General features: G+C 41.5%; 1 protein-coding gene across 1 annotated transcript; it reads left to right on the top strand.

The window, feature by feature from the left end:
* Positions 1-758: 758 nt before the first annotated feature.
* Positions 759-13,539, top strand: galnt12 (UDP-N-acetyl-alpha-D-galactosamine:polypeptide N-acetylgalactosaminyltransferase 12). Its single transcript, XM_039820470.1, has 10 exons — positions 759-1,739; positions 2,946-3,115; positions 5,992-6,181; positions 6,475-6,660; positions 6,857-6,974; positions 7,466-7,642; positions 10,091-10,222; positions 10,464-10,577; positions 11,513-11,668; positions 13,255-13,539. The coding sequence occupies exons 1-10, from the start codon at positions 1,387-1,389 to the stop codon at positions 13,390-13,392; spliced, it is 1,734 nt and encodes a 577-aa protein (XP_039676404.1). The 5' UTR covers positions 759-1,386; the 3' UTR covers positions 13,393-13,539.
* The last annotated feature ends 929 nt before the right edge of the window (positions 13,540-14,468 follow it).

Here is a 14,468-nt window from a genome sequence, read left to right as displayed (position 1 = left end):
AGCTAGAAATTTGTCGTATTTTGGGCTGTCTGTTCGTGAATAAATATCTCAGACTCAGGCCATAATATTTTTTACCCCATCTAAAAGATTTACCTTCCGCTACATTGGCGGGTGTAAAACTAATTTGTCAAGTTACAGGAGCCAACAAATGAAGCTTCCGGTTGAACTATTTTGCCTTCAAGTTAAAAGTGTGTTCACAAAATAGTGGGTCGCAGAAACAGGAGAGCTAGAATCAAACTACAGCACCTTCATTTTTATAATTAAACTAACCATGAAAACAGAAACTTTCTAGCAACCAATGTTACATTACAGTCCTATAGTAAACTACACAGACTGTGCATTTGTGTTGCCTACATTCAGAAAAAATTTATAGCTATATACAGGTAACATGCATTGTATGCAGGCTTCAAAATTAACTTTTTCGTCTACCAGCCAAATGGCTAATGAATGTTCAAATATTACCAGCCATTCAATAGATTACCATTGGGTTTTTTGGCTGGTAAGTGATGCAAATCTACCAGCCACTTGCATATTTCACCAGCATTTGGCTGGTAAACGGTGCTAATTTAGAACCCTGATTGTATGCCATTATAATATGCCGCTAATATACCTTTTCGATTTACCCCAAGAAAAAAATGAACAACTGTATTTTACCTGCCGTTAGATTTAATTGTAATAATTTAGGCACGCTGCAGAATTTTACTTTGATATTCGTAAACCGAAAACGTAGTTGCTACCTTGGCTCACTTTAACTTCAACTCAAATTCAAGTAGCCGGGAGGCAAACTTCCTCATGTTTATGGACAGCTGTAGCTAACACTAAATGGTTTAACAAGTCAAAGTTAGTAGTTGGACACACAATGTTGAGGAGGGCTTGACAATTTCAGTTGAAATGGGTCTTTTTGAAACATGTTCTATACGCATACTAAACTAGTTAAACAGTGGACGGTTTTTTGATTTGACCTAGATTTGTTTAGTTTCCAGTGGGAGCCTAGGTAGGTAGGTGGGGTTAGCTATAGCTAATCCGAGGAGATAACTAATCCGAGTTTGTTAATCCTTTCACACTTCTTTTCAGCAAACCGTTAAAGAGAGCCGAGGAGGAGTGTCCAGATAAAGACGTTAAGTTTCCGCTCAACAAGTAACTTAACCAAAACTCACTAGCTTAGCTAGTAGATGGACATTTCTCAGACCGCAAGAAAACTTAATTTAAGTAAACTCGCATTAATTGCGCCTAAAAGAATGCGGACTAAACTTGAAGTCGTCAAACGGAAACGTGACGAGGCTGGTAAAGGGTCACTACTCCAGTAGTAGCTAGTGGCCAGCGCAGTGCAGCTTCTCGGGGCATGAGACTTCAACCCAAGTTTGCACCGAGGAAGAAGGCGACACGATGGCACACTGCGGAAGAAGGAATCGACCCAAGTTACTTTTGTTTTTCTTTGGTGTCACTTTAGTGGGATATCTAATATTTTCCAGACACAACTCCGCGGACGTGAGCGCGACAAATCGACGAGAGGCCCCCGGAGAGCGACAGCTGGATAATAAAGAGCTAAAGAAACCCGTCTACGAGAGGCTCCCTTTGGATTTAAATGCCCTGGGTGAAATGGGGAGAGCCGTCAAACTGAATCTGAACGGAGAGGAGAAAAGAAAAGAGGAGGAAAGCATAAAAAAGCATCAGATTAACACTTATGTCAGCGATAAAGTGTCGCTACACCGGAGGCTGCCAGAGAGATGGAACCCTCTGTAAGTAACTAGTTGAGTGGGGTCAACCATACCAAAGCAAATCTATTATTATTATTATTATTATTATTATTATTATTATTATTATTATTATTATTATTATTATTATTATTATTCTCACACTGTAATAAAGTTCAAGGGGATTTATACACCTTGGGTGCCAAGCATAGCTAATATTCAGCTCACTAACTTCCATTGATTCAAGATGTTTATTAATATAATTATATAAGTAAATGTAAGGGACATATTAAAAGATAATAAAATAAAGTGATAACAAATCTAAGAGGCATTGTAGTACTAGTGAGTCATTTGTTGTTAGGGAGTAACTGCTGCTTGCCACATCTGAATGTTTTTCTACTGTGTTCACTTCTTTTGGTTATGCCAACCAGGGGCGTAGCACAAAATTCTGGGCCCTGTAGAAAGGCATTTTCTATGGGCCCCTCCCTGCATCCACAGCTATTCATTCTAGGATCTTTTTGGGCCCTCCTCACATGAGGGCCCTGGGTACTCAGTCCTCTTTTTCCCCCCAGTCCGACGCCCCTGATGCCAACTGAGTATTCACTGCAGCCAGTTTTAAAGGTCCCATGACATGGTGCTCTTTGGATGCTTTTATATAGGCCTCAGTGGTCCCCTAATACTGTATCTGAAGTCTCTTTCACAAAATTCAGCCTTGGTGCAGAATTACAGCCACTAGAGCCAGTCCCACAATGAGCTTTCCTTAGTATGTCCCATTCTGTGTCTGTAGCTATTGAGGACGGGGGGCAAGGTGGAGAGTGGGGGTGTGGCCTTGACCAACTGCCACTTTGCTTGTTTGAATCCCATGATGTCTCTCTCTCATGGGCGGGCCAAATTCTCTGGGCGGGCAAAGCAGAGAAAGGGGAGGTAACCTTGCTCCTTATGACGTCATAAGGAGCAAGATTCCAGATCGGCCCATCTGAGCATTCATTTTCTCAAAGGCAGAGCAGGATACCAAGGGCTCGGTTTACACCTATCGCCATTTCTAGCCACTGGGGGACCATAGGCAGGCAATTGGGGAACTCATATTAATGTTAAAAAACCTCATAAAGTGAAATTTTCATGCCATGGGACCTTTTTAAGCTCCATGCATCTGTCTCTTACCAGGATGTCAGTGTGCAGTTTTAACCCAGTTACCCTGCTTCACTTCCTCCGTTTCAGTCCACTTACATGTAAATTATCCTTATGTTGCAGTTGCAGAGAGCTGAAGTATGACTACCGGTCCCTGCCGACAACCTCCGTGGTCATCGCCTTCTACAACGAGGCCTGGTCCACCCTGTTGAGGACAGTCCACAGCGTGCTGGAGACGTCGCCCGACATCCTGCTGAAAGAGGTGGTGCTGGTGGACGACTATAGTGATAGAGGTACGAGCGCATGACTGATGGAGGGAGACTGAGACAGACTGATGGACAGTAGGGCTGCACAAATGAGGAAAATATCTAATTGCGATTATTTTGACTGATATATAGCGATTGCGATATGATTCACAATTTTAGAGGGGAATGATCGTTTTTGTATCATTATTTTCATTTTCATTGAAAATTATTAACCTTGAAAGAAATTAAAATGATTATAGTGTGATTTTTGCGAGGATCTGTACCAAACAAAGAATTTTTTTTCCTTTAATCTGTAGGTTACGGTTTGTAGGCCGGGACGTCTCTGCAGCACCACAATACTTAATTTAGAATGGTTTGACACATATTTTGGCATTAACAAATATTGCGCCCACCCCCTGCGATTTGGATATTGCACTAGTCCATATTGCGATTTCGATACAATTGTGCAGCCCTAATGGACAGGCAGAGGGTCTGTGGGAAGGCAGCCTGGCTGATCGACAGCCCGAAAGGACAGAAAGGTTGTCAGAGGGACACACCATGAGGCACATAGACAGGTGGCAATCACCGGTTTGTCAGGTAAATAGAAGAGAGGAGGACAGACTGACATGTTGGCAATTAGGAAAGTCAAACAGAGATCCAGGAAGTTAGTGACAGGTGGTGAATCCAAGATGTAGATAAAGGGGAACTGAATATGCATCCAGATAGACTCACAGATATCGATGCTGCGTGTCTGGGCAATTCTTCTTCCATATGAAGATACAAACACATCTTGCAAAATTATAATAATTAATGACAGTATACATGTAAATTGCATGAATGTAAATTGGCTGTGTAGTAAATTGTTTCAACCATAGTGCTAATGATCAGACTCTAATTGGAGGGACCAGTGTGGCCAGTTGCAGATGAACTAAAGAGGGATTTATTGTTAAGGACGTGAGCGTGTTCTAATTTGAAGTCCTTCATTGTTTTGTCTTCTGTACGCAGACTGAATGAATCACCTTAAGGGATCTAAAAACTATTGAGCGTTCTAAAACGTATAAGCTCATGACGGTATAAATGAAGCAATGCCTGCCTCTCCCTCCGCCCGAACATTGGCTGCATGTACAGAGTGGTGAACAAACCGACCAAAGAATGATGTCACTGTTTCAGATTGTTTCATTTAAGCGAGGAGGTGTAAAGGCCGAAAACTATTCACAATCAAAAAGACAGGCACAGAAACAGAAACCTTGTAATAGTTTTGTAAAGTACAGGAGTGTTGCATCTTTCGTCGCGACGGGCCAGGATGTTGAACTGACACCAGAGAGGGGAGGGTTGGGTTTGTGTTCACGTCTGGTTGATTGAGAGGGCCAAGGCCCTGTCTTTACTGATGAGGTCCTTTTTGACGCAAACGCAGACACGCCATGCAATAATAGGGGCTTAGCCAGGACTTGATGCCACAACAGCGTAAGAGGAAAACATCCTGTAATCCTAGTAGGAAGAAAAACATGCCAAACTGCACTATTTTGCTTGTTGAAAGGCTTTCTTAATAAAGCAGAGAGATTAAGGTAGAAAGCGAGATATACCAAAACGAATGGAAAGGAGGCCGAGCCGTGTTTCACTCTCAGTCAGTGCTGTTTTTGCAGTTGTATTTCTTTCCAAAGTAATCACATAACCAGCTCTTTCTTCCGCTTCAGTACTTTGAATACACAAGTCAAAAGGAGATCTGTTTCAACTCAGTGACCGAGAGATTGGCATGGGGTACTTTCCATAAAATCATCTCTCAATGCAAATCAAACTAGCTATTAGGCTAACTGACATAAAACCATGCCAATCTCTAGGTATGGTGAACGGTATGTGATGATGTGGGGCTATTTTAATTCCAAAGACCAAGGGAACTTTATCAGGATGCATAGTATCCTGGATACTATGCATCCTGATAAAGAGATGATAGAGAGATGATATTATGGAATCTACCCCATGCCAATCTCTAGGTATGGTGAAGGGCATGTGATGATGTGGGGCTATTTTAATTCCAAAGGCCAAGGGAACTTTAAGCCTTTTAAAAATAAAAATCTGCCTGCCTCTATGGGAATTTAACATTGGGGTATACTGACTTTTGTTACCAGCGGTTTAGACATTAATGGCTGTATGTTGAGTTATTTTGAGGGGACAGCACATTTACACTGTTATACAAGCTGTGAACTTAATACTTTACATTGTAGCATGTGTCATTTCTTCAGTGTTGTCCCATTAAAAGATATAATGAAATATTTACTAAAATGTGAGGGGTGTACTCACTTTTGTGAGATACTGTACATGTGTACCGACAAGGCTAGCAGCAGCAGCAGCAGCACCGCGTCAGACACGTTTCTGGTGTGTAAAGACATAGAAAAATCCACGCAGCTGACAAGCAACAGAAACGCCACGCTCAAGCCACGCTCACGCCACGCAGCCAGTGTGTATCCGGCCTCATCAAAACAGCATATAGGGAGTGCTGACGGTCTGTTTTAAGAACCACAGATTAATGAGATAACTACCAACGCCAATTTTATTATTCAAACCCATCCAAGTACTGTTATTTTAGTGACAAGACACCTGGTGGATGATCGGAGTATAGTAATCGTGAATCAAACACTCTTATTAAACACTGTTCTACTCTTACTCCGCTTTACCAGCTGCTATCAAAACCTGGCAGCAGATAGTAATTGCTTTGCTATGCTCGTTGTCCTTGTTCCATTTAATCATTTAATGTTTGAGGTGATTTTGAGAAACACAACTGCTCTCAATACAAAAAAAAAACACACACACACACACACACACACACACACACACACACACACACACACACACACACACACACACACACACACACATATATAATTACACATTTATCAGACTTTATTTTGTTTGTTTATTTCCTGAAGCTCATCTTAAGGAGCCACTGGAGAAGTACATCTCAGGATTGAGGAAGGTGCGTCTGATCCGGGCCACCAAGAGGGAGGGGTTGGTGCGGGCCCGGTTGCTCGGGGCGTCCATTACCACGGGTGATGTGCTGACCTTCCTGGACTGTCACTGCGAGTGCCATGAAGGCTGGTTAGAGCCCCTGCTCCACAGGTTCGAACACCCTCAGCAGGACAATTGACTCTTTCTCTGAGTATGTCAAAGTGTGGCCTTATGGTTTGAAAGTCTTTTAGCACAACTGAAGTGTCACAGAGTAAAGCACTGAATCTCCCCCCCACAGCCAGCTAAAGGAGGGCTGTTATGTATCTGACTCAGTAACTGGGCTCACTTTAGAGCATGGCAGCACAACAAGTTGACACAGACATTTGAGATAAACAAATTTTTTTTTTCTTGCTTCGTAGCACTGCTTCTCCCTGTGAACAGCTTTTCTCTCCTTTCTCGTCCAGGATCAAAGAGGAGCCGTCGGCCGTGGTGTGTCCTGTCATTGATGTGATCGACTGGAACACCTTTGAGTATTTAGGGAACTCTGGTGAACCCCAGATTGGGGGGTTTGATTGGCGGTTGGTCTTCACCTGGCACGTTATCCCAGATTATGAACAGAAACGCCGTCGCTCGCCCATTGATGTCATCAGGTGTGTGTCTGCGGGACGTGTTGAGAAGAGAAATCACACGTGAACACTTTTGAATAACTTTACAGAATACATTAGTACTTATAGTACTACTGTCAGCCAATACTAAAACTGATATATATCACTTGTCTCATCCAGATAAAACACAATTTTTAAGATGCAGGGAAATGATCATCTAATATGTTTTTTTTCTCCTCAGATCTCCTACTATGGCAGGTGGCCTGTTTGCTGTGAGCAGGAACTACTTCCATTACCTGGGGACATACGACACAGGGATGGAGGTGTGGGGAGGAGAGAACCTGGAATTCTCTTTTAGGGTAAGACATTATTTTTGTGAGTTGTATGTACATGTATTCCGCGTGTGTAAGGCCCTACTTTATGCAAAATAGGCACAAATATATAAAGATATACTGTCTCCATATTGAAATGAAATATGCACATTTTAGCAACACGCAGCACTAAAAAGGCGTCCAGATCTGGTTTACATTTACCAAGAAGACCGAATCTTGTAATTACTCCTCATTTGCTGTGAAAACCATCCTGGAAGAATTATTACTTAAACAACCAGTGAAAACAGGCCAACGATTTTATTACTTTAATTGCAGGGAAGAATTTCAACATCACTTTTCTTCAATAACCGCAATATCCCAAAGGGAGGGAACCAAACGTATTTCCCTTCAACAAGAAAACAGCTTTTTTTGGTTCTGAGGTCCCTCCACAACAAGGCTGTGCTTTGTGTTGAATGATTGAATCATGGTGGAGAGGCTAACTAAATCCTCGTGGTGGTGGTGTTGTTGATGTCTCTTAGATTTGGCAGTGTGGGGGCAGCCTGGAGGTTCACCCATGCTCCCATGTGGGTCATGTGTTCCCTAAAAAGGCCCCTTACTCACGAAGCAAAGCTCTGGCAAACAGCGTGAGAGCCGCTGAGGTCTGGATGGATGAATACAAAGAGGTCTACTACCATCGAAACCCCCACGCACGACTGGTGAGTCTGCACAGATGGTGTGCATCTATATATGCTACCGTAGTGGTGTCCAATAGAACTATTTTAAACTATTTTAAGCAAGCGTTACAGCATATTGATGATTGAATGATTTGTTTCCTTTGTGGAGTATTGGGAAGACAGCTGCACTCATCACAATACTGATTTCACCAATGTACACACTCTCAGTCACACGCGCGCAAACACACACACACACACACACACACACACACACACACTCTGCACTCCCACTGTGGTGTAAAAGCTCACCTGATTAAGTGACACTTGGGATACATGAGCGGCAGACACCCAAGGTGACATGGGCATTCCGGTGTGTGATTACCACCTTTCCGTGTCACTCAGTTCCAACGGGTGTCACCCACCTGTCCTTGGAAGGATGAGATCATTCTAACGCATGGGGGTGCCCTGTGTGTGTGTGTGTTGTGTGGTGTGTGTTGTGTGTTGGGTGTGTGTGTGTGTGTGTGTGTGTGTGTGTGTGTGTGTGTGTGTGTGTGTGTGTGTGTGTGGTGTGTGTGTGTGTGTGTGTGTGTGTGTGTGTGTGTGAGACCTGGGCTGGGCCGAGCCAGCGTGTGTCAGTGTATTTAAGAGGAAAAGCTCTCTCTAAACACATATCAGGTGGTGCTCATCTCCCTGAGAGGACGTTGCCTTGCCAACCTCGCAGTGACTTCGCAAACCCAATACATCAAAGCCCATAATAAACACTGCTGCTTATAGATAGACACATACATACACCATTTTGCCATATATTATATTAAATGAGACAGCCTTATCTCGCTTTAATTTTTTTCAGTTATTTTGGCTGTTGTTTTCCTGGCATTTTCAGCAGTTTAGTGAGTTTCAGATTGTGTTGAACCTTATAAAGAGATTATTTATCCGTATGGCTGGGTACTTCAGTTTTTAGGCACCAACAAAATTGCCTCTATAGGATTGAGTATCAAAAAATTCCTCCACATACAATATCAAATTTCAATACCTAAGGAGTAAATCTCATCAGCGTCAGTGAGCCAATAAGCGTGCAGCATGCTTCTACCAAGATCTAATAATGTTTGTGATTGGCTGTCTTAACGTTCCACGTCGTAGAGACACGCAGGAAAAACTCTACGTTACACAGAGACAGGGCTCACGTAGTAGAAGCTGAAAAATAAATAAAAACATTTGTGCCGTAATGTGTAATATTCTAATTTGTTTTTCTTTTATACAGTTGGTATCTAAAAAAAAGTATTGTTTCACGCTTCTCGAATTAACGGTATTCGTATCGGTACCGGTATCAAACCTTTGTGAACGATACCCAGCCCTATTAATTATTAACCATGTTTTAAATGTGAAGGTAAAATCTGTTGGAGCTAGCAGACATTGTCAAAGCGTTAGCTTTTGTCCCTTCAGGATCAGTTAACTTCCTTTGCCAGAGGTGCAGTCAGGCAGCGAGTTTATTTGTGTAAATTAGTACTTGAGGTCTGGAATGACTATAGTAAGTCTTCACCTTTTTAGTCCTAATTTGGTTTCAAGCCCACAATCTAGGTAACTTTAGTCAGTCTAATACATGTGTTGATGGCTAATTTTAATCGAGTCAGTCTTGTACATTGACAACTAGCAGTCCAATGACGATCCAGTAAATGGATCAGTTAGGGGTCACTGAAGAACAAGAAGCAACTAGAGGTCAGAGTTTGTTTTTACAGTCTATGGTAGTGGTCCACACCGGCCCTCAGTGTCCTCTGATGAACCTTACTGGTCCCTCCCATTGACGACTGACCCTCTCATCTTTGGGGATCTGTCACTTGAGTAAATAAATTGATGAACGGCCAATCAAAGCTGTGTTTGGGCAAACCACCAACATCCATCATCTTGCAGTGTTGCTGCAGCGAAGGTGTGGTGAGCATATGCTCAGCCACACGTCAGATTGGAGAGTTCCTGCACTGTACAGTGGTCATGTCTAGTGAAAAGTCACGATCACTGTGGTGTGTATGTGTAACTATGAATGCATTAGGGCGTTTCCATAAGCACCCCCATATTGTTAGCATTTACTGACATACACACACTCTTAACACAAGTCCATCCTCTTGGTCCTGTTTGACTGTGATGTAAGAATGGTTTTCCGTTTGTTTGATGGTGTGTTTATTATAAGGGATGTGGTTGTGTAGAGTTATGGAACAACTATAGATGGTGCTATTGTATATCATTTCAGCACCGAACTATGCCATGAATATATCCTCTGACACTGCAGCTGTCTGACGCTGAATGCGTCAAGAGCGTACACACATGAGGTCTTTATTTGAATATAAGATGCCATTGATTGGTACTTATCATCATGCAATATCCATATTAAAGCATTTCTGTTCCTCCTATTATTGTTTTGAGCCTCAGGTTATCATGGCAGAAAGGTGGAATTAAAATAATACGGTGGAAATGTGATTTGCGGTCATTTGTTTTTAGGAGGCCTTTGGAGATGTGAGCGAGCGGAAGAAGCTCCGAGAGGAGCTGGGCTGTAAGAGCTTCAAGTGGTATCTGGATAATGTTTACCCTGATATTCACGTCCCAGAGGATCGGCCAGGCATGTTTGGAATGGTAAGAACACATCTGAGTCGCTGATTGGCTGTGTACGTGTACCAATTCTTACCAGTTTGATTGAATCTAATGAAGCTAAGCAGTGCAGACGAGAAAGGTATCAAAAGAAAAGTTAAAGGTGTGATATATCCTTACGATAATTAACTTTGGCATGATTTTCCTCACCCATGTATGACTGTAAGCTACATTTGATCGATTTCTGTAAATATCTATTGACATGACTTCCTTTTGCTCATAATAGCTGAAGAACCGCGGCAAGACTCAACATTGTTTTGACTACAACCCAGTAGATGAACACGTAGTGGTGGGCCAAAGGGTCATCCTCTACCCGTGTCACGGCATGGGTCAGAACCAGGTAATGGACGTCAGTCTTTCAGGCCATCAGCCATAAAAGGTTTCTTGATTTATTGTTTAGTGAAAAGTCACTTGATTCTGTTTTAATGGGCATTAAAATGTCTTAATTTCAACATTGTATTAGTGTGTTTTACTTGAGAACTAGAGTCTTATGTTTCCCATCTAGTTGCTGACATTCTTTTTCCACTTTACCACATAACAAATATTTGGTAAAGTTATGATCTTACAAACCTGGGAATAGTGGCCTAGTTTGCCTATACCAGGTTCAAAAATGATTTGTTGGCCTTGTTGATACAAAGGAGAGTGCTTTTGCAAACGCCTTTATCCTCTGTGGTTGACAGTAGTCCAGAAAGCACTCTGTAATTTTCCATTGTTATTCCAGCAGCCCTCTGTGGACACACACTGATGTCTCGGCTGTAGGACGCGGGGGCTCAGCAGTGCTTGTGTTGTCTGCGTTATCATACTGCTCTGATTGTTGCAGAAAGGCAGAATCACTCCACTTTTTTCATTTTCATTCATAGTATGCACAGAGACACACATGCATACTATGAATGAAAAAAAGTGGAGTGATTCTGCATTTCTGCAACATGCAGAGTGTGTGTGTGTGTGCGTGCGTGTGTGTTCTTGCTGCATGTCTTTTCCTTCTGAGTCACACAGATTGCACAGATTCTCTGACGGTGATTAAAACTACCTTCTTCTGTTATAACTGAAATATTGCAAAAGCTAAATGCAAGTTGTCCTTCCATCAGTTGAGTTGAAGTGAATTGAGTCAAACAAGATCTTTCTTTTACTCTTATTTCTTGATCAGCAGAAACATTTCAGCGAGATTAAACCTTTCCTTGAAAAGAAATATGAATAGAATGTTTCCATTCATCTTTTATTTGGCATGAAACAATTGTGCATGAAAAGATTTAGAGCTGTTTCGTCCTCCCGCAGTTCTTTGAATACTCCACGGACGGTGAGATCCGCTATAACACGAGGGAACCTGCTGGATGCGTTGTGGGTGACAACATCAGCACATACCTGACTCTCCAACGGTGTAAAAAAAGGGGGCAGCATATACCTCCAGACCAGAAATTTATCTTCAGAGAGGTAAGGAGTATATTTCTGTTTTAGAAAGAAAGAAAGAAAGAAGCACATTATCAGTCCTTCAATAGGGGAATTCAATTTTAGTAAATATATCTGTATCTATTGAATCCTGATGTACCTAAATAGGCAGTGTTTGTTGCCAGATAGTAGTGACAGAGTAATGAGACAGGAAGTGACATGCTTTCAGTGGAAGTGCAGATTGGAATGCGTTTTTGAGTCGCTGTCTGCGAGAGAATGAGAAGTGTAACATTATATCTGAGTGGAAGCCCACAAAACAGTTTCCCTTTTGAATTTTCTCTGACTTTTTGTTCATCGGTCCACATTATTTAATATTTATTGCATCCTGTTTGCTTTACACCACATATGCTAAGAACCAAATCGCACTTACTGTAGTAGACACCCATCCAATCACCTACAAACCTCACCTCTTTCTGCTATCTCTTGCTGTTACAGACCCTCTGCTCATACAGTAGGTGCAGATATGCTTTTGCCCCATACAAGGGCAGGGTCAAAAATAAAAATACTGTGATGATTTTCTTTCTGAAAATCTCATTTAAAAAAAAAAGGCTGTTAGCTGAAAGAATTGAATCACAAAGTCCCCCGCCATGTCCAAAAAATCAAATTCATGCCACAGTCAAAGTCATGTCAAGCACATAGCTGAGCTACTCCACAGTTGTTGAGCCAAAGTGTTGCTGATATTAAACTGTAAATCACAGAGTATCAGCAAGCTGGGTATTCACCACGCTGTGCTGCAAGTTGTTTAGCATGTGTTCAGTGTAGTCACACCCATAGACTGTTAATATTAATGGACAACGCATCCGGTTTGGCGAAGTGCTGCAAATGCGGAAGTGCCTTAAATCTGCATTCTATCTGAATTCAGCAGGGGGCGAAAAGTGCGGTTGCAAAAGGAGTTCGGTTTCTGTAGAAGTCTATGAGAACGTGACCCACTTCTAACTTGATTTATTACCTCAGTAAACATTTTCATAATGAGTTTATGGTCTCAATCGGTAGTTTTAAGTCTTCTGCAACACAGAATGATGTTAATTTTTTGAATTATGGTTTTGTTGATTTTAAAATCGGCGATAAAGCAGGGGGTGTTTTAGGGCGTGGCTATGATGTGATTGCCAGTGAAAGTGTGAAACGTAACATGGCTCCTCCCTCACTCCTCCCTCTCGTCTAAAATCGTCACATCCGCAACCAGGATGGCTGCGCCCGTAACGGCAAACTCGGCAAAGGATAGCAGATCTCCACAAACCAATGGGTGACGTCACACATACTCTGTCCATTAATATTAACAGTCTATGGTCACACCACACTAATGGCAGCAACTAAACCACATTATGTAAATGCATCCAAGAAAGACTGTGTTCCAATAGTACGCTTTTCGTGCTCTTAAAACAGTGTTGAAGATAAATCATGATTTATAAAAAATGATAAAGATCCTATCCATACTGACTGAGGAGCTGTTCTGTTACCGTAAACTACTTGTTGGCCATTTTAGTGATTAACTAGCACGTAACTATTGTCTTTTAGCACTATAATATTACCTTTCTTCATAATGCATGTTTTCCGACTTTGACTGTTTTCAGGACGGGAGCCTGTACCACGCGGTGAGCCAGAAGTGTGTTCAGGCGGTAGACAAGACCGACAACGGGACACCAGCCCCTTCCCTCCAACCCTGCTCTGACATCCTCCTCCAAAAGTGGTTCTTTGAGGAGAGAATGTAATGGTATCAACCTAGAATATATGTACAAATCTATGTTTATTCAGGGCCGATATGGGTGGATTGAATTGCTAAGTGTTTATATATATATATACGCACGCACACACACATATATATACATACATACATACATACATACATACATACGTGTGTGTGTGTGTGTATATATATATATATATATATATATATATATATGAGATATATATATATACATATGATATATATATATGTATGTGTGTGTGTGTATATATGTGTGTATATATATGTGTGTGTGTGTGTATGTGTATATGTATATGTATGTATGTATGTGTGTATATATATATATGTATATGTATATATATATATATATGTGTGTGTGTTTGCCTTGCCCTGAAAGGAGCCCAAAGGAGTAAGCTTCCATGCTCCATTCTAAACGTCAACCTTTGCACATTTTTGTGCCAGCTGGATTTAATGGATCAATAGAAAATTATACTGACCAGTACTTACTTTCTGAAATACTATGCTGTTCCTGGAAGACATGAGCCTACTGGAGTGCATAGTTTTTTTTGTAATCATGTAGGATTAGTAAGAACCTGCACAACTGTGCATGCATTGTTCTTGCTTTACATCTACTTACTCCACTACTGGTGCAATCTTAGAGATCAATTTAGCTCACTTGCTTTATGCGCACATGGACACTGAAACACGTGTGCATCTGTCTAAATTAAAATATCTGCTTTATACCTCTCTTATACCTCTCTTATGAACTTGTGGCTAACATCACAGTGATTTTCAGACCCACATCTTTTAAAATGTTTGCGTCTTCTCCTGTAGAGGGGGCCAACACTCCTCTCTGCGAGTTCCTCTCTTTCACTGTTTGTGGAGAGAAAGTGGGTAAGATCTTCAGGTATTTTGTTAAGAACCTTTTCAGGACATTTTGAGTGCTTTCTACTCTTACATACCAGTTGCTTAGAAAAAGCCTTAGATCACAGGCATTATGCAAGTACCTAGTACCTCTTCAACTTAATCACCTAACTACTGATAACAGGAGAAACTCCAGTCGTATTCCCTGTCATTTTGCAATGCTAATTTAACTTGGAA

This window comes from Perca fluviatilis, chromosome 13 (assembly GCF_010015445.1).
Source record: "Perca fluviatilis chromosome 13, GENO_Pfluv_1.0, whole genome shotgun sequence".
NCBI lineage: Eukaryota > Metazoa > Chordata > Actinopteri > Perciformes > Percidae > Perca > Perca fluviatilis.
Note: the sequence above shows the minus strand (reverse complement) of the source record. Positions and strands in the feature narration are given on the sequence as shown.

What these genes read in the sequence shown, in the direction of transcription:
- galnt12 (XM_039820470.1), top strand. Translation starts at nt 1,387, where the DNA reads ATGGCACACTGCGGAAGAAGGAATCGACCCAAGTTACTTTTGTTTTTC. An exon ending in GGACGACTATAGTGATAGAG is followed by an intron (nt 3,116 to 5,991) that starts GTACGAGCGCAT and finishes TATTTCCTGAAG; the next exon opens with CTCATCTTAAGGAGCCACTG. An exon ending in GAAACCCCCACGCACGACTG is followed by an intron (nt 7,643 to 10,090) that starts GTGAGTCTGCAC and finishes ATTTGTTTTTAG; the next exon opens with GAGGCCTTTGGAGATGTGAG.